Source organism: Mugil cephalus, chromosome 9 (genome assembly GCF_022458985.1).
Source record: "Mugil cephalus isolate CIBA_MC_2020 chromosome 9, CIBA_Mcephalus_1.1, whole genome shotgun sequence".
Lineage (NCBI taxonomy): Eukaryota > Metazoa > Chordata > Actinopteri > Mugiliformes > Mugilidae > Mugil > Mugil cephalus.
The window spans coordinates 4,335,438-4,361,000 of NC_061778.1; the positions used below are offsets into that span (position 1 = coordinate 4,335,438).

The 25,563-nt window shown below is 47.1% G+C and overlaps 1 protein-coding gene across 1 annotated transcript in view; it reads left to right on the plus strand.

Moving 5' to 3' along the window:
- Positions 1-2,919: 2,919 nt before the first annotated feature.
- cdon (cell adhesion associated, oncogene regulated) overlaps positions 2,920-25,563 on the plus strand; it is a 34,343-nt gene continuing 11,699 nt past the window's right edge. Inside the window, exons 1-9 of the mRNA XM_047594515.1 lie at positions 2,920-3,389; positions 16,365-16,503; positions 17,322-17,600; positions 18,052-18,198; positions 18,687-18,830; positions 18,917-19,210; positions 19,292-19,561; positions 23,077-23,351; positions 24,607-24,781. Of these exons, the coding sequence (XP_047450471.1) occupies positions 16,431-16,503; positions 17,322-17,600; positions 18,052-18,198; positions 18,687-18,830; positions 18,917-19,210; positions 19,292-19,561; positions 23,077-23,351; positions 24,607-24,781 (1,657 nt within the window). The 5' untranslated portion in view covers positions 2,920-3,389; positions 16,365-16,430. The remainder of the gene's footprint in view (positions 3,390-16,364; positions 16,504-17,321; positions 17,601-18,051; positions 18,199-18,686; positions 18,831-18,916; positions 19,211-19,291; positions 19,562-23,076; positions 23,352-24,606; positions 24,782-25,563) is intronic.

The following is a 25,563-nucleotide window of genomic DNA, read 5'->3' on the forward strand; positions in this document are numbered from 1 at the left end:
GTTCCACAAGAGATATTTGTACATAGACTCTTTAACAAAGAGTTAAAGTGAATAATAATTGACTGAATATTTGTTTGTTTTAACTTTTGCACTGAAGTTGTGACTCTTGCAAATCTTCTCGACCCTAAAACTAAGCCCTTCTTCTTTTCTTTTGCTGAAATTTATTCAGCGATGGTCTGGTAACATTAATGTACACGTAAAGATAAAAAAGCAAAGTCTGATCATGTAGTAAATACATCCCAAAGTACATAGAACTCATGCTGGTTGGGTCTGTAGTGTGTATGAACACGACATAGACATAAGAATAAAAATGAGGTAGAAGTAAAAAATGACAAAAACACTACAGTCCAATTTACATGTGATGTACAGACATTTATATACAGACATTTTAGCTAAAGTGTCTCGTGTGCAGATGTGCAACAGCCACCGCTAACTCACAGAGAAGCCGTCTAGCGTCGGCTAAACGTGTTGTAATTCTGTATATTGATCAGGGCTGATACGGCCGAGAAAACAAGCCTCGTATCAGTTAAATGTGGGCCAGAGGTCACCGCTGCTTTGTGCGCCTAATGTTTCTGCTGCTGCTGCTCTCGGTGAGCGGCGAATCCCAGGCCGCTGTGGAGCTGGCACCTCGGCGCAGATAAGTGAGCGCGTACCCCAGGGGTCCAGAGACAGCCGAACCCTCGGTGGATGAGAAGTGTCTGTGCTGTCAGCTTTGGTTCCCAGCGTGGCCTCTCTTGCCCGGCTGCTGCCCCCCCCCACCTCCTCCCGCCCCCACCGAGCCCCTCCGCGGCCCTTTGTGTGTGGACCCTGCTCCCTGTGGACTCGCCGCTCTCTGGCCTTTCACATGCGACTGTGTCCAATCACCTCGGCCCACCACCGCCCCCCCCCTCCCCGAATCCTCCGTCTCCATCTCCAACCAGCTCCTGACCCTGAGAGGGGGGGGGGGGGGCTGAATACCTGCCTGAAGGAAGAGGAAAGAGACAAAAAAAAGATGGCTAACACTGTCTAATGAAACAAACCTAGAGAGTTTAGAGTTGAAAAAGTATAGTTCTCAGAGCAGTAATGACAAAGTAACCGAAGGAGATCAGATAAATCACTTTTTCCTGGTACATCTCCTCCTCCACTAATAGTAAATAATTAAAAAATGTTTTTAACCATTTAAATTGTGCAGCAAGTGTAATGCAAAGATACAAAGCTGCTCTGATGAGAGGATTTTACACTGAGCAAAGATTTATTCCTAAGTGCTTATCAAAAAACCTAAAGAGAATATAGAATAGAATACGTGGTTTAAACTCTCCTACGAATAAAAAAAAAAACTCCCTCTGAGAGAAAACAGAGCTGTGGCCTCCTCCCTTCATCGTTTTCCACCTCTTCGCCGTCTCCTCCGCGTTGTTTTCCCTCTCCCGCTGTGCCAGAGATGTGCTCGTTTGTTGGTTTTGGCCGTGACCGTCTGAGGGCCTTCGCCGGGTCGACCCGGCCTTGGGAGGAGGACGGGGATCACACCTTCCGTCAGAGTCAGCTGTCAGATGGTGAGCTGCACCTGCTGTCTGAAGCAGGGTGGGCCCCGCCGCCGTCGCACCAAGACAGCGCTGGAACACATAATTACTAAAGATGATTATGCTGTTTACTCGTGCCCATACGCACAACAGATGACTGTTTCACCCTCCGCCTCTCCCCTGGCTCTCCCCTCCGAGGAGGCGTCTCACCCAGCCATGAGGAAACGGCTGCAGCCAACCGTCGGTGAGGCCATCCATCCAACAGGTTCGGTGCCAGAAATGAGCCACAGCTATTAGCTGTTCAAACAGCCCCCGCCCTCGTAACTTTGATTCCATCCAGTGGCCTCAGTGAGAGCTGAAAAAACCTTTATACCTTCAAGTACTGAGGCTGATGAAACAATTATCTAAATTTTGTTTTTGTGCTGTTATCAACGTTGTGCTAGTTACTGTTTCTGGAAATATAATAAGTAGGATATTATTTAGTTTAAAAGCCTATGTAAGATCAGTAAAAAACATATCAGCTACAGCCTTTGTTATTTCTTTGGAGGTAGTGGCCATCATGTTCACTACAGGCCAACTTCAAGTTTCTGTTCACAATCCCTTTCTTAGAAAACAGCTGTGAGTTCTAATGTACTTTGGGATGTATTTACTACATGATCAGACTTTGATTTTATTAATTTGCGCCATTTTCCTCCATTTACCTTCAGGTGTACATTAATGTTACCAGACCATTGCTGAATAAATGTCAGCAAAAGAAAAGAAGGGCTCAGTTTTAAGGTCGAGAAGACAACTTTAGTGCAAAAGTAAAAAAAAAAACAAATCACATTTTTGCATTATTCACTTTAACTCTTTGTCTTTTGAGAGTCTGCAGACAAATATTTCATGTGGAAGGAAAGCCCCTCATATATGTTAAAGCCAGAGGAGGTTACTATGAAGGAAAAAAAAACTCAAATACATGATAATTATAGTAAAAAATATCTTTGGATAAGTTACTCTTTATATAATAATGTTTATTTTGATGCAAAGTTTTACCAGTGAATGTAAAAATGTGATGTTGCATCCAACCTTTTGGCCTGTTCTGCAAATCATCAATATCTGGGATTAGTTGGGTTTTAAATATTTATTTATATATATATTTCTAAAGCATAATGTAGCATTTTTAGATTCAATAATGTAAAAATGAATTGAAAATAACTGATTTTGCCCCATTAAACGATGATCATTAATTAAACGCGTTCAGGTGAGTGGCTGCTGAATCACGCGTGTGCGCAGAGGAGGAAGGAGGAAGTTATTTTCTCGTTAGATTGTAAAACTTGTTAATGCACAGTCTATATGGGTAACACCCCCCTGCTCCCTCCCTCCTTCCCTCCCTCCCTCTCTCCCTTCCTCCCTCCCCTCTCCAGGAGCTGTATTGAGCTGTGGGGCTGGGACATTCCTGGTTTGACGACCAGCCTTGCCGCTGCCATGATTTGCTGAGCAATTCGACACTGGCTTCAAAGATGCGTGTGTGGAAGAGGCAGCGGTAGAGACGGAGACGGAGAGCTGGAGAAAGTTACAATAACGGGTCGCTACAGAGGCGCAGAAAGAGACAGAGAGAGCGCACCGAGCCGGGACCTTTATCCAAACTTCCCAAGAGAAAACTCTCCAGCACCACGGCTCGAGTTTAGACCGGGGGGAGTTGTCGCACCTTGGCCCCGAAAGCTTGCGCTCCTCTTCGGGTCTGAAAACTCTTCCCCCTTCTTCCAACCTCCGGCTGTTTTCATGTTCCTCCCGTCGTCTCGCACTTTGAGCCCGTTTCTAATGGAGGGCCCCGTACGGATTTGCCACCAGAAGAATGCGTTTTGCTGCTGATTCAGCCGACGACTCGCAGCCTTTGCGCTCCTGCACGGAGAGGTAAGGAGGGCACGGAGGGGAGGCAGGCAGAGCAGGCAGGCAGGCAGAGCAGGCAGCAGGGAGGGGAGCCCCGGGCTGGCAGCCTGGCTGGCTGGCTGCGGGGATTTTTTTTTTTTTTTTTTTTTTGAGGAGGGGGGGGGCTAAGGCTTCGGTGTGCGCACCAGGCCAGCTGAGCTCCTCTGGAAATAACAAAAGAAAGGTGGCGTTTGAAAGAAGCTCCGGTGTGTCCGTTCGTTTCTCGAGCGCGGAGGAGATTTCCCAACTTTGTGCCGAGGAGCTCAGCGGCTCCGAGGCTCAGAAGGAGCCGAGTCTGAGGACGGAGCCTGGTCCTGAGTGTCGGTATCCACGAATCAAGGGGTCCACGTTATAGTAGATCCACAGTGGAGAGAGGTACACAACACTTTCCACTGACTTTAAACACTTTTATTGGCTGCTCCACACAATGACAACACTGATCATTAGTTTAACTGTTTTCTAGACTGGTTTGCATTAAGTGTCAGATCATGACATTATGTCTGGACTTGTTCAACTTTAGGCTTTGCTACAATTAAATATGTGGTCTGAATGGAAAGTCTTTGCAGCAGCGTTATTACTCTGTGAAACTGTTCTCCGCCCCGAAGCATTCACATTAATATTCTGACACAGCTCCGCTCTGTTGTCTCAGAGCTGAATGGAGCACAAGAAAAGCCTTAATATTTGTTCAGTAAACAGCTCCGGAGGGCGGCTACACATTACTCCACATCCCCGCTGCAAACAGATGGCCTGCAGGCTGCATTTCTACTCTGAAAGATGAAAGAACATTTTTAGAAATGTCTGTGTGTGTGTGTATATATATCCCTCCCATGGCACAGGTGTCACATTATTTAAAAAGGTGAAAATGAGACGCGGCTTTGTCCTATATTTTTATTTTACAGCCACAGCCTTCAGCCACAGTTACCACTGAGCAGAAACATGGTGGCTTACACTAATATTTGAAGTTTTTTTTTTCTCTCCCTCTCCCTCTCTCTCTCTCCCTCTCTCTCCACAGACAGAGAGGCTTTATTGTTTTAGAGAAATCCCCAGAGGGTGTCATAAATGCTGGTTTGGTAAATCGATGTTAGTGTTGCTCCGAAATCTGGCAAGTGCACAAATCAGCGCGCAGAGCCGCAACTGCACCTTCCTGCTCGGGACGAAGGTGTCGGTGTTTACAGAGCAGGAATATGATTAAACGGCTGCACAAAGCGTGAAAGCACTGGAGGCGAAGGGTCGTCTTTGAGAGACGCTGGAAATGAGAGATCATCAAACAGTCTGCACTTTGTTCCTCTCTGCTTAAACCAACATCTCCACTTGCTGTCTTACTCTTCTAATCTTTGTGATGTGAGGACTATTTTGAAAAACGTCCAAAAAGCCCCAGCTTACTTAAAGATTAGTGCGTTCGCAAACTAGCTCTACTCACACCTTGCATTTCAATAACTTTACTCAGTGTCTGTTTAACAAGCGACTTACGTTGGATTTTTAATAAATTTTTAAAAATGAAAAATGTCTTCCTTTAAATGCAAGCCTTTGTTTTGATCTTTATTACTGAAACTGCATCAAACAACACGCTAATATGAATGCCATATGCATACATGTTGTAAAAATCTAGAGGTTTTCAGCTGTTATTCCGTTATGTGCAAAAGTAAAAGGCGATGGAGTAAAAGTGACTTTTCCCCCTGTCATGTAATTTCCTCTTCCTGCTGCTCGCCCTTATCGCCAGAGCTTCACAGCGACTTTTGTTACATACGGGTGACTCTCAGAAAATTGCACACTTAAAAGTTATCGAGAACAAAGTCTTGAATCCCTCTTGAATGCATGACATCCAGTCAGTGGGACACACATGGCTGCCCTCAGATAAAACACCTTCAAGTTCAAACAGTTGCTCGTGCATTGTTGCGTCGGCGGGGAACAAGAAGACACTTCCGATGGCTTTCAGATCCTTTCAGTGCTTCCCAATATCGGGCGAGCTTTTGACAGAGACGGAGATTCGCCCCTTTTGTGCTCGGGCTCGGACGATGGCGTCCACTTTAAATGAGAAATCCTTCCTCGGGTTTTGATTCTGAATCTGATCCAGGACTTTTTATATATATATATATATATATACACACATACTAAGTTGTAATTTACTTTCACATTGGCCACTTTCCTTCAGCTTGCCTCATTTTAACATAATTGACTCTAACATTTCCTTCAGTACGTTTCTTAAGACGTGGTCCTGACCTGGTCAATCCTCCTCAGTGCTGGTTTTCTCTCTGTGCATTGATTTGAATATTTACAGACATGTTTTAAGAGTCAGAAACACATTTTTCTGTCCGCAGTTGTCTTTTTTTTTTAATTATTTAATACTAAAAATGTCACTCTGCAGCTACACAACCATTAGCTGCCGGTGTTCGAGCTGTATTTTTAGCATGTGAGAAATGACCTTGTTGTTTTTCCCCACAGTTGGGAGTGTGATTGACTCAGACAAAGACAGAGCCTCAGTATCTTTTTTTTTTTATCCCCATTTGTTTTCTCACTGTGTTCCTAGGGAAATTAATAAACCATTAGTGGCCCGGCTCTTATCAGGCCGACCCGAACAAAGTACAAGTATGCCATTAAGTAGAGTTTGAATAATGTTCTGGCCATTAGGCTGCTCGTTAATGATAAACACATGTTGCTGTAGGAGAACTATGTTAAGTGGGCAATTTGAATGTAAGCATGTGTAATGATACCAGGCCCTGCGCTCATAATGGCTCTCTTGATTTTTCTGATGCAGCGTTAAAGTCGCACAGCCGCATGCACGCCGGCTGACGATGGTTGGAGAGTAGCAGCTGAGTTAAAACCCAGGTTTTATTTAAGGTAAAACAGGAAGTGAGGTCATCTTTTTTTTTTAATTAGTCAGTCGGTTTATTTGCAGACAGTTTAAGTCATAAAAATCCGTGTTTGTCTGTTATTTTGGGCTTTGGGAGAAAGTCTAACAATGATCAGCAGATGTAAATAAGTCTTAGCTTCAGCTGCTAAAGATTTTCAGTGATGGATAAGTGGATGGATGTCTGTCTGAGGTGAGCATGGTGGGTGAGGGTGTGTCTAAAGGATATTTTTGGCACCTCCCACAGTCTCCCATTTTCTTTTCAGGTCTGAGGCCAGACAGCTAAAAAACCTCAGCCCTGGCTCTAGAGCGAATGGAAGTGATTTTAAATCCTGAAATCACAACGTGGTTGGCTTGTTTATTTGGTTTCACACTCCGATCTGCTGTATCATTGCACCGAGGATCAACTTTTGGCTGAGAAAAAATGTTTTGAGACTCATAAAAAAAAAAAAAAAATCGACATCTCGAACAGTTGTTCGTCGCCGTCCCAGCGTTTTGGACGGCTGGAGTGAAGTCGCTTTCTAGATCTCTGATTGCTAATCTGTTTCAGTGTCCTGCTACAATAAAGCAGAATTTAGAGGACGGCTTTATGGTTGACATTTGACCCTCCCTAGGAACTATTCCCAAAGTAAAAACCTGGCTTGTTTTGAACTCTTGACACGCGGCCCTCCTTTTCCTCCCATTGCTCAGGGATTGAGTCATACTGCGGAGTTTTTCCCATTTTCTAATGCTGGCCTTTTACTCCGCGAGCTTCAGCTCCCATTCGTCAGGGTTGGGCTCAGACCTCGGCCCCCGTTAGATGGACAGAGGGGAGTTTCGGGCGGCGTGCCAACGAGCCCCCATGCTCGAGGATCCAGGGGGTGCTGATTGACAACACCCAGCAGCCATGAGCGGTGGGTCGCTGGGAAAGATGGGCAGGTCGGGAGAAAGGGTTTGAGTTCTTGCGACTGCTGGGTTGGTGAGTGCACCCTGCAGCTGCAAGCGCTAACAAAAAAAAAGACTTCACGTTCCTCCCTTTCGACTTCCCTCCCTAAATTTATTCCAGGGACAAACTGGGAGAGGAATTGGGTAAATGTTGAAGTAGCCGTGACGGGAAGAAAAAACGCGGTAGCCGAAGGTGTCGCTCGTGTTTATGTGAAGTTGTCTTTATTAGAACCTCTTATCTGCTCGGAGCTCACACTGTCATTATTTTAGCTACGCAACACATATTTCTGTCAGTGGGGACCCCCCACCCCTCCTCCTCCACCTCCTCCTCCTCCTCATTTCTTCTGACAGATGATCCAAACAGCTCGCTGAGCTACGCAAGCAGGCTTCAGATAAGCTGCGTGCTTCCTCCGGTGCAGCTCTCCTGATATGTCAAAGGTGAGGCCGACTGTAGCCCAGTGTGTACACCAGCTTTCAACAGACGCCCGGGTTGGGTTTCTTAAAATTCAGAACCTTGAAGGACCTGAAACTGGATAATGACTTTGGAGAGATTTGAGTAAAGAAATGAGAAACATCGGGGCGTAATTGTTAAGACAAACAAATAGTTTTTGGAGCAGTAGAAACAGATGTTCCAGCCAGCCACTGAAATGCAGCGGGATGAAGCTACGCAGGCTGGAGATAGGCAGGGGGCGAGGAGGTCTGCTTCTTCTCCGATGATGCTTCGCCTGCTGTTAGTGTTATGGAAATACAGGCCTCGGCTAAATATATATGTTCTCAATATGATAAGGGAATGTAAACCAATACCACACACGCGGGGCTTTGAGGAGGAACACGCCGTCCGGGCGGCTGCAGATAATGAAGATGTTTCAAGTGCGGATGGTCAAGAGCAGTTTTTTTGCTGTAGGAACAATATATTTCAGGTCAGAACTTAATGTGTAGCCGAAGGGCTTGATAAAAAAGACCAAAAGATTACGACAGGCTGCAAAATTCTTTATTGGTCCCCGAGCCGGAGGAAGCACACTGAGAGTCTTTTTTAGCCTTATGGTTTGAAGTTTGGTGCCTTTTATTTATGGGCTCATAATCATTTGAGGGAGTGTCTTCTGGCTCGTGCAGCAGCAGCAGCAGCAGCAGCGGCGTATGTGTCCTTAACGTGATGCAGAGTGCCACATGTGTGACGAAGAACAAAAAGTCCCTGGGCAGGGTTTCGACGTGGCGTTACACCCGATACTCTGCGCCCGTAATTTCCTCATGATTGCGGAGAAAAAAACGCACGATGAGCTCCATTGTTCTGCAGCGCAGTTTTCCTAATGATTCCTCAGCTCCGGGGGAAGATTTCTGGGAGTGAACTTGTGAACTGGACCCTTGCTGACTTGCGAAGGGATTTTTTTTTTTTTTTTTGCATCCTCAGCTTCTTCCTGTTTGCGAGATTCATGTCTTTTTTCCCCTTCCTGTAACTGACCCGACTAAATTTGACCGCCCGGGTCCGTCACCTCGGCTCGGGCCCGGAGAGTTGGCCTTTTTTTTCCTTCTTGAAACTGCGAGCGACCGCAGCTTTCTATTTCCAATGCTGAACCAATAAGTCACATCTGACATGGGTTTTCTGCGAACCAGAATGTGCGCGCTGTTGAAAAGCCAGCGCGAGGATCTGCAGGACTATATTAAGGCAAAACTAGTGGCTGGCACTCCCCTTCAGCTGACAAACAGGCTTCTTGTTTGAAGGGCTGTTTTTCTCCCAGATCAGAGTGTGAGGCAGTGTGGGTACTGCTGCTCGCCTGCCTCCGGGCCTGTGGTTACGGGTGCCATTTTGGGCCTCCCCTTCTGCAACATGTGGGCCCTCAGGGAGCGATGAAACCCACTATTTATAATAGATATTCAAAGTGAGCGGAGGAATGCGAGTCGGAGGGATAGAACCCAGGGTCGCTCCAGCCTTCCACATTGTTCTGGGAATGTTTTTAAGATGGAGGCTGATACTCGGGCATAATGCGGGGTGTAGTTCCGCCCCGTGATGGATGGGAACACATCCCTGGTTTGAGCGACTTTAATCAAGCGAAATAAATTACTGTCATGTCCTTGCGGCGCTCTCGCACAGTAGCAGGCGCACACACGAAACGTAGACAAAGAGCGGAGCGAGTTGGCGCGCGCATGGTTTCTCTATTTTTCCGCTGTGTTTTGGTGTTGTCACGAGGTCGTGTTTCTCTTGGCGCTCCTCGCGGCGCTACGTCACCCGCCGAAAAAGCTCTTCTCACCTCCGGCAATAAGCAGCCGGGACCCTAAACATTTTGGAGAGGTTTTTTAATACAGTTTGAACCGGAGCCAGAAGTGGAAACTCAGACGGTGTCTGTGTTGATGTATCGCCGCGAGTTTGCTCCGCGTTCGTTTCGATCGCCGCACAACAAGCGAGGAGTGTTACAAGGAGAGACGGATAAACATTTAGACAAACTAAATAAAGCATTTACACACTCCGTCTGAGACTGTGTATTTATCTTTGGGTCCTCAGACTTGTACGTATAAGGGAGCCGGTTTGTTTGTTTGGGTTTTTGTAAGAGATTTGTGGAATCGGTGGAGGAGACTAATTATATTTTAACCCTTTTACATGTGTTTGTTTTTGTTCTGCCAGCTGGCTGCGGAGTTCAGGTTTTCGCGAGCAAGGCTTTCTGTCTCATAAATCCTCCCCTTACGAACGTACGGCCATCATTCTATTATACTTACAGAGTCAATTTATCACTCTGAAAAATGAAAATACTCCGTGTGCGCTTTCTTTCTCACGCCTCTCAAGTGGCAAACAAAGAGGAGGCAAACACCCCGAAGGCAGCGCAGTGTTATCCCTGTTTGCTTTGAAATAGTGACTTTGTAAAACAGAGTTTCTTGTTAGTATCTATTTGGACACCCTGTCATTTTGTTTTTGTAGCGCATGTTTGAAATTACATTATTTAATGTATGTTTTAGCTTGAAAGTACTTTTGGTTGGCAGCCAGGGACCTATCAGGAGGAGACTGAACAGAAACTGTTGTCTGCGTCTTTGCTGCTTGTTGCCGTAGAGACGCAGGCAGTGATGGAATCCAGGGGAGTCGGGGAGGGAGGAGAGACGGAGGGGAGAACGGGTGTGGGAGGGGGAGGAGAGGGGAGGGGGGGCAGCTGGATCGGATCACTGTATGCCCATAGTTCACAGCCCACACAACAGCGTTCAAACACGCTGATAGTATCCCGACTCATCCGCAGAACGCAGACGTTTTCAAGACGTTCGGCAAAAACTCGATCATTTTCCCTCCCCTCCCCTTGCGTTAACGCGTTTTCCCATCATCTCTCTAATCAAGACTGATGGCGAGGAATGTGAATCTGTGGCCTCCGGCCCCCGGTGCCACGGCTGTTCAATCCCGGCTCCCCTCCTCGCTCGCTGTGATGAATCAGACTCTTGGCACATGTTGGAGATCAGTGTTATAACACACCCTGCGGGCAAGAAGGCCTTCTTGTGCATTCCTCCTTTCCATCAGAATTACCTTTTTGCGTCTGAGCAGACGTCCCCCCCTCCACCCCCCACCCCCCCCGTGGGCTGAAAGGCCTGTGAAATCAGCTGGAAGGGCCCAGAGAGCTCAGACAATGGGGACGGGTTGTTAGTTACATGCGCTTTGCAAAAGGTCTCGAGGTGGCCTTGTATGGTGGCGATACCCGCGGATCTGTTTCCAGTGTCCGAGGTCGCTATTGAGTTTCGCCCCCGCGGTTAATCCCGCTGTTCAGGACCTTGGGAAACAACCGTGCCTCCCCACTCTCCTGTCCCTCCCCCTCGCAGATTCCCAGGAAAAACAAGACATTGCGGAACAATCGCCAATTAAGATGGGTCTTACATACTGTACCATTCAGTCCCCACTCTCTGTCTCCATCTTTCTGCCCCCCCCCTGCCCCCCTCCCTTTCTCTCGGCTCTCAGCTCTCCTCTGTTTGTGTCCTCGGCCAACAAGCCTCGGGGTGGAATTAGCGCTGTCTCCCAGGTCCCGGCCCTGGCACTTTGGGAGGGTCGGGCTTTTGGTGAACGGAGGCGTTGTGGAGGGGAAAGGTGGTGGGGAGGGCTGTGGGACGGGGGGCGGTGTGTGTCCTTGGTAAACAGGGCTTTGTGGGATGTGACTGTCTGATCCCCGGGGGCCTCTCCTTTCATTCCTCCTCCGGTCTGATCCCACACCACGAGCAGTGCAGCCGGGGCTGGCGTCAGCGGGCTCTGGGACCTGCGTGGCCTCGTCATCACCCCCCCACCCCCCGCACCTCCCGGACCGGCCGATGCTCCCGTCTGCCATGAGACGCATGAGAGACGCCTCTGTCTCAGAAGAGCCGCGTCCTCGAGGATGTATCTCATTTGTCTTCCGCAGTCAAACTCAGTTTAAGTGATTTATTGGAGAGGCTTGCTCCAACTTTTCTGCAGGATCTGGTGTTCAGACGAAGGGAAGTCGCTTTGTGTCACGTGTCAGCTTCGCCCCTTGAAACTTATTTACTCGTTCCCTCTCAGTGCAGAATGAAGAGGAGCCTCCTAATTCCTTTGGTTCGTCGCAGATCGCGTCGCTCTTTCGCTCACTCCCCGTCCGTCTAATTCGGTCCCACTTTTAATAACTTCTCAGTCTTTAATCACACTAGAGTTGGGCCGCACCAGAGGCCCAGTGTTTCCACTCATTAGTTTTCTCTGTGGCCCCGGGCTGCCTCTGTGGACTCACCCAGACCAATAGAAGAAGCCCATAATGGTCCCTTAGAGCCTCTTCCATCGGGGAGGCTCTTCCCCCGGGTTCCTGAGCGGAGCTGAATGTAGTCGGGGCTGAATCATCACGTCAGTTTTGGCAGCTTTGGGTGCGTGGATGCTATTATCCGTATGGTTGTATCTCTGAGCCAAACAAAGAGGGGAAAGGAGTTGGTGCTTGGCAACTTTTCACCTTGTGATGAGCGTTTCACCTCTTTATACCCCCCCACCCTTCCCCTTTTTACTCCTCTACCAGATGGGCTTCTGTTTTCTACTATGCCACCCCTTCCTCAACCCGTTGCCTCTCATCATCCGGCTTTGAGTTTATCTCCCATCTCTCTCTTGCCTGTGTGTGTGTGTGTGTGTGTGTGTGTGTGTGCTTCTCTTGTCTTTTTTCTGCGCGTCCGTCTCTCTGTCTTTGTGGAGCTGAGGAATGTGTGCGCTACAGATCCTCTGTCAGGGAGATGTGGGACGAGTGCAGACAGGTTCGGGGTATAGCATGTGAATCAGCTTCAGTGCACAGGTCAGATTAGACCATCATACCAGAAAAGACTTACTTGACTGAACTCTTACCCTTCACGTCTCTATTAGTAGCTCTGCTCCGGGCCTTGGACATAAACCCCCCTTTTTCTTTTTCTTTTTTGGTTTATTGGATCCGTTCCACTCTCCGGTATCGATTGCCAGTGCAGCCGCGATCGCCTCCCGTCGTCATATTAGCGTCGTAAGAGCTGCTCCGTGATGTTTGCGCTTGGCTTTCATTCAGCTGTGCAGTCTTGTGAAGCAGAGAGGCCAGGCCCCCTCACCGGCTCAGTCAGCGGCAGCACCAGTTGTGACCTGTTCTTCCTCTGCCCCTCCAGGTCTTTTGATGCTTCGCCGCGTTGCTTTTGTCCCTGTTTACCCAATATGACAGGGATATGGGCCAGCCCTACATGGGGGCAGATGGGGCTTTAAGTAGTTCCTGTAGAAAGGAAGCCAAAAAAAGAAGTGCAGGTGCTAACCGCCCCAGAGCTTGAATCCCTTTTCCCCTCCCTGAGGGCGGCCTGTCACGGTGTTTATTTTCTCTTGTGTCATCACCAGGAATCCCTCTTGTCTTACAAGGTTATAGATGGTTCTATTCCTGTTTCGGAGTTTTGCCTCGCTCCCCCGGATGGATAAATAAAGGTGCTGCCCCTCAACACTCTGTCTCTACAATGGGACGTGACAGGTAGAAGTACAAACGACACACAAAACCGAGGTAGTAAGAAGACCGATGTGCTTTCTGTGCCTTCACACTGTTAAGCCAGGTGTCAGTCAAACATTTTCCAAACACACACGGGCCAACCCCCACAACCCCCCAAAAGACAGGAACTTTTCCACTTGAACTCGCTGACATCCACCTCATTTATTTTCATACACTGTCCCTGTGTCTGTGTATCAGCTTTCAACTGTGCGGAGTTGTTTTTAATGCAGCACGTCTACTCGGTTTATAGTGGGCTCGGCGGTACGGCCTTGAGAACGGCCGCGCATCTACAGCATAAGTGCAAAAACAGAGGGCGACTCCGGATCAGATTTGAGATGGGAGGAAGAAATGTTCTTTTTTTTTTTTTCCCTCTTAAAAGGGAAAATCTGGAGTTTTCGAGGGAGTGGGCTGGCTGCAGATTAACACCGGACCAGAAGAGATGGCTCCCAAGCTGCTCCGACTTCACTTGACAGGGACTTCCCCTTTTGTCAAAGGGCCACTCCAGCTTTTGTCTGGGCGTCTGCTCAGGAGGAAACGGGACTTGCCTTTCCATGCAGCCGGTGTTGCCAGCATCAGGACGAGGCACCGATGGGGGGATAAAAGATATCCTCACAGTGTCTGTCTCCACTGAGGAGGCTTCATGGTGGCGGATGTCAGTGGGAAGCCAAACAGATAAGGAGCAGGAATGATGCCCCTCTGTTTCCTCGTTGCGCCAGATCCGTGGGCCAGATAGGCAGCTGTGTGTGTGTTTACACAAGGGCGTCCAGTCAGAACTTCAGCGCCACACCGGTACGCCCGCTGGGAGGACCCGACAGGCTGCAGTCGGAGAAAGAACAGCCGATGTGGAGGGGAGGAGTCACAGAGTCGACTCCGGTTTCCCGTCCTACCTTGTGCCAATACACCCGAGCTTGGCTGTGCATTGTTATAGCGCTGTTGTTATTATTGTAATTATATATCATTATTCCGGCACAGAGAGAAAGATAGTTTCCACTGATGACATGGGGGCAGTGTGCAGGGCCTGTTGCAACTCGTGGGATGGAGAAACGCCAGCTTGCAAGATGTGGGTTTGATCTGCCTGAATGAGCATGCACATACTCACACTGGAGATGCAAGGCAAACACCACATGCATAATGCAGTATGTTAATAAATCCTAGAAAACACTGCTGCTCAGTTGTGTTCGCTCAGAAACGGTTCTCACAGCTTTTCTTGTCACGTTTAAGCACTTCTACATGTGTTTTGTGCAGAAACGTGTGTGTGTGTGTGTGTGTGATTGAAACAGAAAGAGCTGGAGGTGACCCCCGGGGGCTGGTCCAGGGCCACCAGACACCCGCTGGTCCATCCTCTCTCTCTCTGCTTTTCCCTGACCTTTGACCTCGGGGTGAGGAGGGGGCGTGAGCCGGGAGCTGGAAGAGTTTATTATTTCCTGCTTCTTCTCTCTTCCTCTTCTCAGGACGTCTCAGAAAAGAGAGAAAGCAGAAGATGAGAGGCAGCTTTGACGTTTGAAGTAACCACAGGCTTTGTCACTGAACTGGCTGAATAATGAAAAGTTTGACTAAAGGAGCCAATAGTTAGGGAGTGGTGCACTGAACTGAAATGACTAGTGTGCAATGGTTACAAATGCACAGACTTTCTCCTGTCAACTTTATATTCGTTACATTGAACACTACAGATTACAGATTACAGATGCCCACTTTTGAATCAGCTGTTTACAGAAATGTATATCATGGTATCTTTTTATTGTTTTTTTTATACATAATCACGTGTTCACAACATTTTCTACTGGTTCAGAGACGAATTAATGCAGTAGACTGACTAATGATGGACTATTTTACTGTGATGATGAGGAAATATTGTAGAATAATCCCACACTAGTAGTAAAACAGGTTTGCATAGCCTCATGTTAGTACTGATCTGTAAATCCGGGGACATTTAAAGCTCAGAGAAAAATAAGAAGTAAATGTTATCAAGATGAAATGAAGAAACGGGAACAATTACGGTTTTATTTAAACTGCTATGTCTGTGATGTCAATAGCAGCACGACCAGCTACCGTATTAACTAGTCTGCGTGCAAGCTAAAATTGGAGACATGTTTGGGGACAGCTTTAGCCGGGGGACAGGTCATCCAAAACAGGGACTGTCCCCAGAAATCATGGACGTCTGGTCACCCTTAAAAAACCCAAACAACCGACACGGCACCTGTTTCTTCTTGTTCTGCCACTTTATTTTTCGGACCTTTTTCGCGTTAAGAAGCGCTACACTCAAAGTTTCTCATGGTGCAGCGTCCGATCGCTCAGATACACCGGTATGCTGGTATATTACAGGTCACCGGTATTCTGTATGAAGCGGTGTACCGCCCAGCCAGTAAGAAGAATAAATGTCGACTTCAGCTCCACTCAAAACTTGGAGCATCTTCGAGGAGGCTGACCACACTGACCTGCTCCACTGTGGAGCAGACGAAACAATGTTTAAGTTTTCAGAATGAAGGTTAGAAACCTGTTCAGCTCCACTGATCCCACCGAGGCATCATGCTTTTAATTTGACCCACCCTTCAGCCTCGCTTGGCCCTTCCGCTAATGTCTGCGAGCCACCGAAGCGCCAGCGTGAATATCACAGCTGGGCGGCCATTGTCCCTCCGGCCTCTGGCTCAGACCCTGGTTACCAACCAGGAACCCGGGATCAAAGCTTGCCCGGATTACTCTTAGAAAAAAAAGGAGGAGGAGGTGCTGCGTTCAGAGGGGGTCGGTTTGAAAAGGATAGAGGAATGCTCCTAATTACGTGCCCTCCACTCCTTTTCTGTCTCTCCCTTTGGCTCTTCTCTTGTCTCCCCGTGTGTGTCTGGCCTGCACTTCAGGCTACACTGAACCTATGAGGAAGCAACACAGTGTGACAAGAGAGTGATATTAAGAGTGGGGCGACAGTCTCTCCACAGCTACTCCATTAGCGGGAGACCTGAGCGGCCCAGTGGGTGAGAGGCTGGACATTCCTGCCTCTGTAGAGACACAGAAGTGGGTGAGGAGACGGGTCAGAGGAGAGAGTGGGAGGTGGAGATCAAGGAGTGTGTAAAGAGGATGTGTCGTGAAGATTAGGAGGATTGTCGCATGGGATTAATTTGGAGCCTAATTGATTTTTTTTTTTTTTTTTTTTTTTTTTTTGTTCCACCACAGAAATCCTCCTCCGTCTTGTTTATTTACTTCTCTTCTGCTCACGTTTCCAATCGGCGCTGATGCGTTTTCCCTCTCTTCTGTGTGTTGCAGGTTTGCTGAAAACACGAGGGCGTACGCACCGGGCAACACGGCCGCTGGCAGGGGTCAGAGTCCACCATGGACGGTGGCCTGAGGGTCCTCCTGTCCACTGTGCTGTGTCTCAGCCAGTCCCTGCTCATCAGCTGCTCATGTAAGTTGCCCTCCGGCTTCCTTTTTTGTAAAAAAAAAAAATATATATCTCTTCTTGTTTCAACCACAAACAGAGGTGTGTTTATGGTGCAGACAGCACAAAAATACTCTCTTGTTTGTGGTTTTAAAGCTGTCACAGAAAAGAAAATATATTCTACATACATTCACTAGGTCAGGGACCCCCAAACTATATGTGTTCTTTATTAAACTCATTCCAGTGCTATTTATAAATATACAGTATTATTATCATTTTGCATTCAGTATGAAGCTATTCAAATAATTCACACTCTGCAAAAACCACTAGACTAGAAAGAAGCAAAATATTCTTATATTCAATCAAATCATCTTGTATTAAGAAAAAAACTGCCAATAGATTAAGCTTTTATTGCTTGACAAAAAAAGTTATTAAAATAAGCACAAAGTTCTTGTCTCTGAACTGTTTTTCTTTGATACAAATTCCTTTTTTTTTTGCAGTGCACGTTCAAATATTCAATTTTTTAATGTCTTGTTTTTCCATTTGCTAAAATATGTTGGATTCAAGTTGTTGTGTATTAAATGAAATTTAAATTTGTGGGGGGAAATTAAAAAAATACAGTATATATTTAAAAATGATTGCAGTACCCTCTGTTGACGACCTATGCACTAGGTTACTGCTCTAAAAATTAATAATTGCAACTTTAAAACACAGATTTGTGATCTTTTAACAGACCACACTGTGAACTGTTCAGGAAATAGTCATATCCTGGCTGAAGTCATCCTGAATGACTGCCGATGATGATAAATGACTCAAAGCTGTGAACCTGTTTGTCTCCTTTCCAGCTCAATATCCCTTCTTCCGCTCTGAGCCCACCTCCCTGGTCCAGAGTCGAGGCTCCGTGGCTCGCCTGCGCTGCCTGGTTAGCCCTCCGTCGGCGGTGGTTTCCTGGCGCTTCGGAGGCCTCCCCCTGGACCGGGACGCTCTGCCCGGTTTGGAGCTCGGCGGGGGCTCCCTCACCATCTCCTCCCTCACGCCCAGCCACGTCGGCGTTTATCAGTGCGTGGCACGCTTAGACCACGGGCCGGCGGTCGCCAGCCGCCACGCTCGTGTGGCCATAGCAGGTACGGATGCAGAGAATTGCCCCTCGGTGCACGCTTCTGCTCACTTCAAAGCCGAGCGTTGAAGAAAGAGAGGAAGTGGCCTTGAGAAAGGGAAGGTCATTCTGCGAGTGTTGAACACTCAGAATAACGCCTAGCCTCGGCTGCATGCTGCTGAGTGGCGGAGGGGAAGGAAGCAGTAGGAGGTTTTGTGTGGGCACCCTTCCAGATGCCTCTTGACCGGTATCCTTAATGAGCCTTGGGCTTTCCTGTGTGTAGCGTGTTATATTCCTTCTGGGGCCAAAAACGCTAAGAAGCTGATCTGGAACTGAATCACTCGCTGCAACAATAAACAAACCCACTGATCCAACACAAACCATGAGGAATGTTTGAGATTCTGCACAGAAAGTGAGTCTAACTTGTATTTTTATTTATTTATTTTTTTTGTGTGTGTGTGTGTGTGCGTCCTTTGCAGAAATATCAGAATATGAAGATGGCAGACGGCGGCCGTTGTCAGTGCAGGAAGGCAGCACTGTCCTCATAGAGTGTCCACTACCACACAGCGTCCCTCCAGCTCTGCCCAGGCTCAGAGTACGAGGGGAGTGGATGGAGGCGTCAACAGGTATGTTTGAAACTAGTGAATTCAAGTGTTGCCTTGTAACATGAGGTGATCGTTGTGCATTTCTGATGTGGAAACATACGAAAGAGGAAGTCCCAAGTTTCCAAATATAATATCAAATAAGCCAGAGTGAATGTTACTATTATCTTATTTAAATGAATCCGATCCGATTTGGATCTGAAACCAGAAAAGACTTTTTTTTTTTTTTTAAATGAGTCGTTTCTCTCAGTGCAGTAAAGATTTAACGAAGCGTCGGAACAAGCTGGCTGGGCCAGTTAATGTGGAATAAGATTCTTTTACAGGGCTTGAGTAGAATTTGGTGACATGATTGAACATAATGTGAGCTTGTCTCCCGCCTCATTCTCCAAAAACAAACATTTGCGTTCGATTATTTCGACAAAAGAATTCCTCCGTTTGTCCTTGATCATTGTTTTTGTTCACGCTCGTGATGAAAGGCTGCTTCTAATATCTTTGTCTCCTTCTCTTTTCAGACGACTATTTAGTGCTTCCGTCTGGGAACCTCCAGATCGTCTCCGTTTCGTCGCAGCACCAGGGCGTGTATAAATGTGGAGCGATCAACCCGGTCACAGGGGAAAGCGTCATCCAGAAACACGGCACGAGATTATCCGTCAAATGTAAGCTGAGCGACATTTAATTTGTAGATTGAGATGTGTTTTGTTTTTTTCTGTTAACACCCACTCATGGCTCGTTTTATGTTCAGCTTCAGACCCCTCCTTGTCAGTGAGGATAGTTTATCCCTCCGCCCCAACGACTGTCACGGTGCAGAAGTCCCAGCCGCTGACGTTGGAGTGTGTGGTGTCAGGATCCCCTGCAGCCGCAGCCAAGTGGTTGAAGAACGGCGAGGAGGTCAAACCGGGGCCTTCCCACCAGCTACGGCACAACAACCTGGCGTTTTTATCGGGGCTGACGACGGGCGATGAAGGGAGTTACAGCTGCGCCGTTGACACTCAAGAGGGGACTCTGATCAGCGCCAACTACACCGTGAACGTCCTCGGTAGGAAACGACCAGAGGAGGAGGGAGTTTGTCGGCAGCAGACGGTCGTGTTGAGGTTAACGTTCATCCTCTCGTCCACAGAACCCGCCTCCGTCCCCGAGGATCTGGGCGACCAGCTCGTGTCCCCCGGCTCTTCCGCGACTTTCACCTGCGCGGCGAGAGGAAACCCTCAGCCGAACGTCACCTGGCTGTTCAACGCCGAGCCCGTCGTCCCGTCGCGCCGCGTCCAGATCTCCGGCTCCTCGCTGCTCGTCTCGGACGTCACGCCGCAGGACGAGGGCGTGTACCAGTGCCTGCTGGACAACGGGATCGGCTCGGCGCAGTCACGTGGGGTTCTCACGGCTCGGTCGGGTACGTGTGCAGCGGTTACTCGTTTAATAAACCAGATGAGTGATTCATTCTCTTCAGACGGAAAACAAGTACCGAAAACATTTTTTATTTTTTTGGGCAGGACGACTCAAGATGACAGAGGAATGTTTTAATATTAGTTTAACACGCAAATCGTTGGAAAATAGTGGAAACATTGTGAGAAATTGTCAAAATATTTTTGGGCAGGGCGACTAAGGAATATTCAAACTTTAATTCAACATGTGAAGCTTTGGAAAATGGTGAATGAAGATCTTCACACTTAGTGTTTTGTCTTATTAGCAGGTCAGAAGTGAGATGAAGGTTTGGAGACAGAGAAAAACTTTTTGTTCCAGACTTTTCCTTCCCGGATGAGTTTGTGTTATGGATGCATGACTTGGAAGGCTGAACAGATTGCAGATACCAAAAAGGAGATGGTGGTGGTGGGGGGGGTCAGTCCAGAAAAGCCACATCACTGTAAACTGTGGAAAAAAAAAAAAAAAAAAAAAAACAGAAATCTCTCGAGTGTTGGAAAGAGTGGAGGCTCCTCGCCACAGATGGGATCTCTGTGGGTCTGCACATACAGTATCTGCAGGGAGTCCTCGCTTTGTGAGTGCGAATGTGTGTGTTTTCTCTGAGAGCTGGTAGGGGAGTCTCGGGCCAAGGCCGCCCTCCTCCTGAGCCTTGAACTGAGCTTGAGCGTGAGAGTGAGCTTTGTGCGCACTGTCGGGGATAAGCCCCCGGACGCTGGAATGTAAGGAGTAGCCGTGGAGGGTTATGACGAGGACCAGACCACCCAGCTGTCAACATCATACACAACTGCCTTTTATTTATTAACACATCACAACCCCTCCTCCCCTTCCTCCTCCTCCTCCTCCTCCTCCTCCAAGCCTCCCCTCTCCTCTCTCAGGCCGCTCTCTGAGCTCAGACCCCATTCCTCAGCTCGCCCCTCTATCTGCAGGATGATTAATGCGGTTGCATGTGGTACATAGGGAGTACAAATCAAGCCGGATCAGGAGGGTTCACTGCAGAACATTTGTCCCCCCCCGCCTGCCCCCCTGCCCCCCCAGCCCACCCTCCACAAACCACGGGGAGAAGAATGAATATCTATCGCTGCCGTTTATACACAAAAACAGAACATGAGGCTGATAAGTCGGAGCCGCCGCGCGCAGGTAAACACTCCGTGGTACCAGGCGCTGGAGCTTATCGAAATGCCCTTTGGGTTCGAAGTAAACAGCCTCATCGATCTGTGTCGTCTGGTCTGGTAATTCATCACGGAGAACAATCTGAAATACGCTCGAGTTTCTGTTTGGTGCCGTTGTATTGGTTACCGTGACAACGCGGCGCTTTCATCTTGCAAGTAGAGACGCGTAGAGTTTTTTTTTCTTCTTCTGTCCATTTCCTCTCGTTCAGATCAGCACACGTTGTTTCCTGCTCTGAAAGGCTCAGGCTGAAATCATTATTTCATCAGTTGATTAACCTAAAACCAATCAGCAACAATAGTAAAACAAGCCTCAGATTCTGTTTCAGACCAAATGGCTCACTGATTCATTGAAGCTGCTGCTTATTGATTCCAAGATGGCGCCGCCTGAGTGTCGCCTCAGGACTGTGCTCTCTGTTACTTTTTATTAAGTATCTCTACTATTAAATTTAGCAGGGAGAAACTCTTGCACATCATCCTACACAGTGCCAGACTTTTTCATGCTTATTAAAGTGCTTTGTCTTGTATCATTGAGCAAAGTGACCAGAGTCAAATTCCTTATGTGTGTGCACATATACTTGGCCAATAGAGGTTACGCACTGACGTCACTACTGCCTGGGGCCACGCCCCCTGAGTGGCGAAAACATGGTGAAATTTATTAGTTAAGATAGAAAAACGTGGATTATCAGATCAAATTAAGCATAATTAGACTCGACGATGATCTATACAAACCAGTATGATTCGGAAAAGTGGATTAGCCTCAGTTTTAGTTAGTTTAAATTAGTTTTAGGTCATTTCCATTATGATAAATGTGGCTAAATAAAGGATGCTAATGCTAAGAGCTTTACTGAGAAGGAGGAGGCATAGAAAATATTCTGTTTATTGTTATTTACTGTTGGAACTGAAATAGTTACTGTCGACCGTAACTACGCCAAAAAAACGCAACGTAACTTAAGAAGTAACTTAAGGTATGAATAGGCATTAATAAATATTACCTGACACTAAATGCGAACCACAACACCAGTCGATTCCAGTTGTTCTTCATAATGCAGTGATCCATTTACTTCCATTAAATCTGTCGGTTCAGTCAATCGCACAACAGCTCAATTTTTTAAACTAATTTTACAGTTTGGACGCTATGAAAGCCTAAGAGTCAAACCAATGCTGCTAATCTCCATGTTCAACTGTCACTTCTAACCATGGAGACTCCAGCTTGCTGTGACGTCATGTGAATACCCTCTATAAAGCTGATTCTGCAACCATCCCCTCTTGAAGGCGCCATTTTCACATGACGAATGCACCCACAAGTCCTCAAAATGAGGCTGGTAATCCTTCGCGATTTTACTCCCAGGTGCTCTCCTCTCTAATGGACTGACCTTTTTCCCTCAAAAGGACCTGGCAGCACATCTCTGTCCAGGTGTAGTAGCTTTTACTCATGACGTATCACCCATCTCCATCAGCACGGTGAGGCTGCCGTGTCCTTAATTGCCCCCCCACCCCACCCCCCCGGTGTGTCAGTGTGTCGGAGCCCTGGCTGTGGTTGAGCTGTGAGTCAGAGCCGTGGAGAGCTGAGCTGAGGGAACGAGCAGGAGAGTGCTGAGGTCTGATTCTCTCCGGTATTTTAATGGTTGGTGTGTGGAATGTGTGGCAGCTGGCCGCGGTCCCGGGATCAGGTCTAGTGTTACCAGCTCCAGGCCTGTTTGTTTTACAAAGTGAACCGGTGCTGCACACACCAAAAACAGCCTGAAACTGGACCCAGGACCCTGCAGCGTGCCCCTGTGGCAGGCCTCGCCGCGCTAACCTCCTCACTCGCTTGTTTGGATCTTAATACTCACTCGTGATGCTGCGTGACCTCAGCGCTGCGGCTCCAACTAGAGCGGCCCCCCCGGTTTTCGTTGAGGTTGGAGGAAATGTGCAAATGTAGGAGGAAAAAAAATAAAATAAAATAAAAATTCCACTCGGACTCGGCCAAACCAGTGTCAGCATAACTTGCCCAGGTGGACCTTTCCGGCTCCGGCGCAGATTTAATGAAAGTGTGATTAGATGTAGTGCTGCTGAGATCCAGGTTCTTCTTGTTATTTTATGTCGATTAAATTGCTGTTTCCGAATGTAAAAACTTTCCGGCGCTGTATGGCCGCTCTGTTAGCCGCTCACTGAGCAACATTGAGGCCTTCAGCTTTTATTGCACTTTCTAAGTCTGCAAGTAAAGTCCAGTTACGCTAGACGGGTAATACAAGTGTGGAATCAGATGTTGGCTGTGTAACATATTAATAAATGTCCCTCGTCTGTGATTTAACGATCTTACATTTCTCACCGACAGATCCGACGCTGGGCTCCACCAGCGGCGTGCTGCCGGAGGCCTCGCCGTCGCTCCACCCCATTCAGAGCGACGAGGGCCACGATCGCTTCCTCACCGAGGACGAGAGCGAAGCGTCCAACCTGCCGGCCGACAGAAGCGCCGACCGCCCCACCCCAGAGGCGCCGATCATCATCAGCCCGCCGCAGACTCACAAGCCCGACATGTACGACCTGGAGTGGAGGGCGGGCCGAGATGGAGGGAGCCCCATCAGCGCCTACTTTGTCAAATATCGGAAGGTGAGGAGAAAAAACTTTTGCACTGAAGTTGCAAATCTTTGAAACCCTAAAACTAAGCCCTTCTTCTTTTCTTTTGCTGACATTTATTCAGCAATGTCCTGGTAACATTAATGTACAGGGAAAGGTGTAAAGGTAAATTGAGAAAAATGGTCCATGTCAAGTGTGATCATGCAGTAAATACATCCCAAAATACACAGAACTCACAGCTGTTTTCTAAGAAAGACATTGTGAACAGAAACTCGAAGTTGCTTCCAAACGTTTGGCCTGTAGTGTACACTGATTGTCGGTGATATTTACCTTTAAAATCAAGGACTATCTCAACCAGTAGACAGCCGACCACCAACGGCCTAATGCCTGATTACAGCCTCATTAAGCTGCCTAAATAACAAACGAGCGCACCTTGCAGCCTCAAGTCACTGGATGGACTGATGAGAATGAGTCATTGTGTCGTGAGAAGAAGCTACGGCAGCAGTTGGAGATGACGAGCGCCGTGGTGAAAGAAAATGTTGATAGACTTGTGTTTCTTTCCAGAAACCTGTAGGCCTCAGGCTACCTTCTCTGGATAAGCTGTAATTGTTTCCATTGATTTGGACTTTGTGATTGCACTCTGTAATAGCATATTTATTCTGTTAGCCGTGGGTCATTTTTTAAATTCTTGGATATTTTTTTTTACATTATTAAGCATTTATTCTTATTTAAAGTTTCATTTTGCACTGAAATCTGTTGACATATCGTTTGATTAAAAGTAGCGCAACAAAAATACAGATGTTTTCTCTAACATGATTAATAATCGCGATATTGATCGAAATAATCGTGATTATCATTTTGGCCATGATCGTGCAGCTCTAACACACAAACACACACACATATATATATATAAACTCGCTCCAGGTTTAATTTCTGGGAGAATGGGTGAATATAATGTGTTCATTGAATAAAGAGAAGCTCCTGCACTGACTGAAAGGTTGATCATTTCCGCTTTAAAATCCTGCGTTAGCTCCAGTAATCCTCTCACACTGGCTTTCAGGCTGCAGCCGCACTAGTGAGACTATTGGCAGCAGGACTCTGCTTCGCTGAGTTGGAAATTGTGACAGAAATCTCAGAGGCATTGTTTCTGAGGCGGGCCAGCCTCGGAAAGAGGCCGAGCTGAACACCGCAGCAGATGACTTTGTTTTTCTCTCAGTCACTTTCTCATGTTTTTTTTTTGTTTTTTTGTATTTGTCTCTTTGTGTGTGTGTGTGTGTGTGTGTTTTAGGTTGATGAAATGGGAACAGTGGTGGGAAGCTGGAACACGGTCCGTGTCCCTGGCAGCGAGAAGACCCTCAGGCTGTCAGAGCTGGAGTCCTCCAGTCTCTACGAGGTGCTGATGGTGGCTCGGAGTTCAGCCGGCGAGGGTCAGCCAGCCATGCTCACATTCCGCACCGGAAAGGGTCAGTCCAAAGAAAACCGTCGTCCGCCTTCCACTGTTTCTTGTCATTTCCCTGCGAATATGCACAAATACAAACTCCCTTTTTTTTTCTGCCTTAGCTACAGCACGGGAAATAAATAAATAGATAAATAAATAAATAAATCAGCTGCTTAAAACATCAGCAGTAAAAGTCAGGATTTGGTGTCAGCTTCTCTGAGTTAAGGAGCATCTGGTCGTTTTTGCACATTCAGCAGAGGAAATTTATCAGAGGCAGCAGAAACATCTTGCTCTTATTGATAGCAGCCTCAGGAGAACAGATAAATATGCAAAGCACATTGCTCTTTCCAGTCAGGGAAGGACATTTGTGCGTCTACCTTTAAAGGAAATCCGCTGAATTATGTTTATAATTTATAGACACATAAAAAAAAAAAAAAAAACCCTCTTGGCTGAAACATAGAAACAAGAAAAGATGAGTTCCCTTTTCTGTAGACTGATAATAAATAAACTATTGTTATTATATACAGAATACTCAATCTGGTAGAGATTTAAATGACAACTCCCATCAGATCCTTCAAAAAAATAAAAAATAAAAAAATCACAACGGTCAGTATCAGTTAAAATACATGACTGTCAGCTTGTTTTTTTTATTTTCTTTTAATGTGTTTCTGAGACAAATAAAAATAAGGCCGGCCGCAAAACGTTCCAAAAATCTAACAATAGACTAAACCGCGGATGACATAACAAAATGTTCCCCCGGTCAGAAACGCACAAGTTACTGCCAAACCCACGAATATGACTGTATCC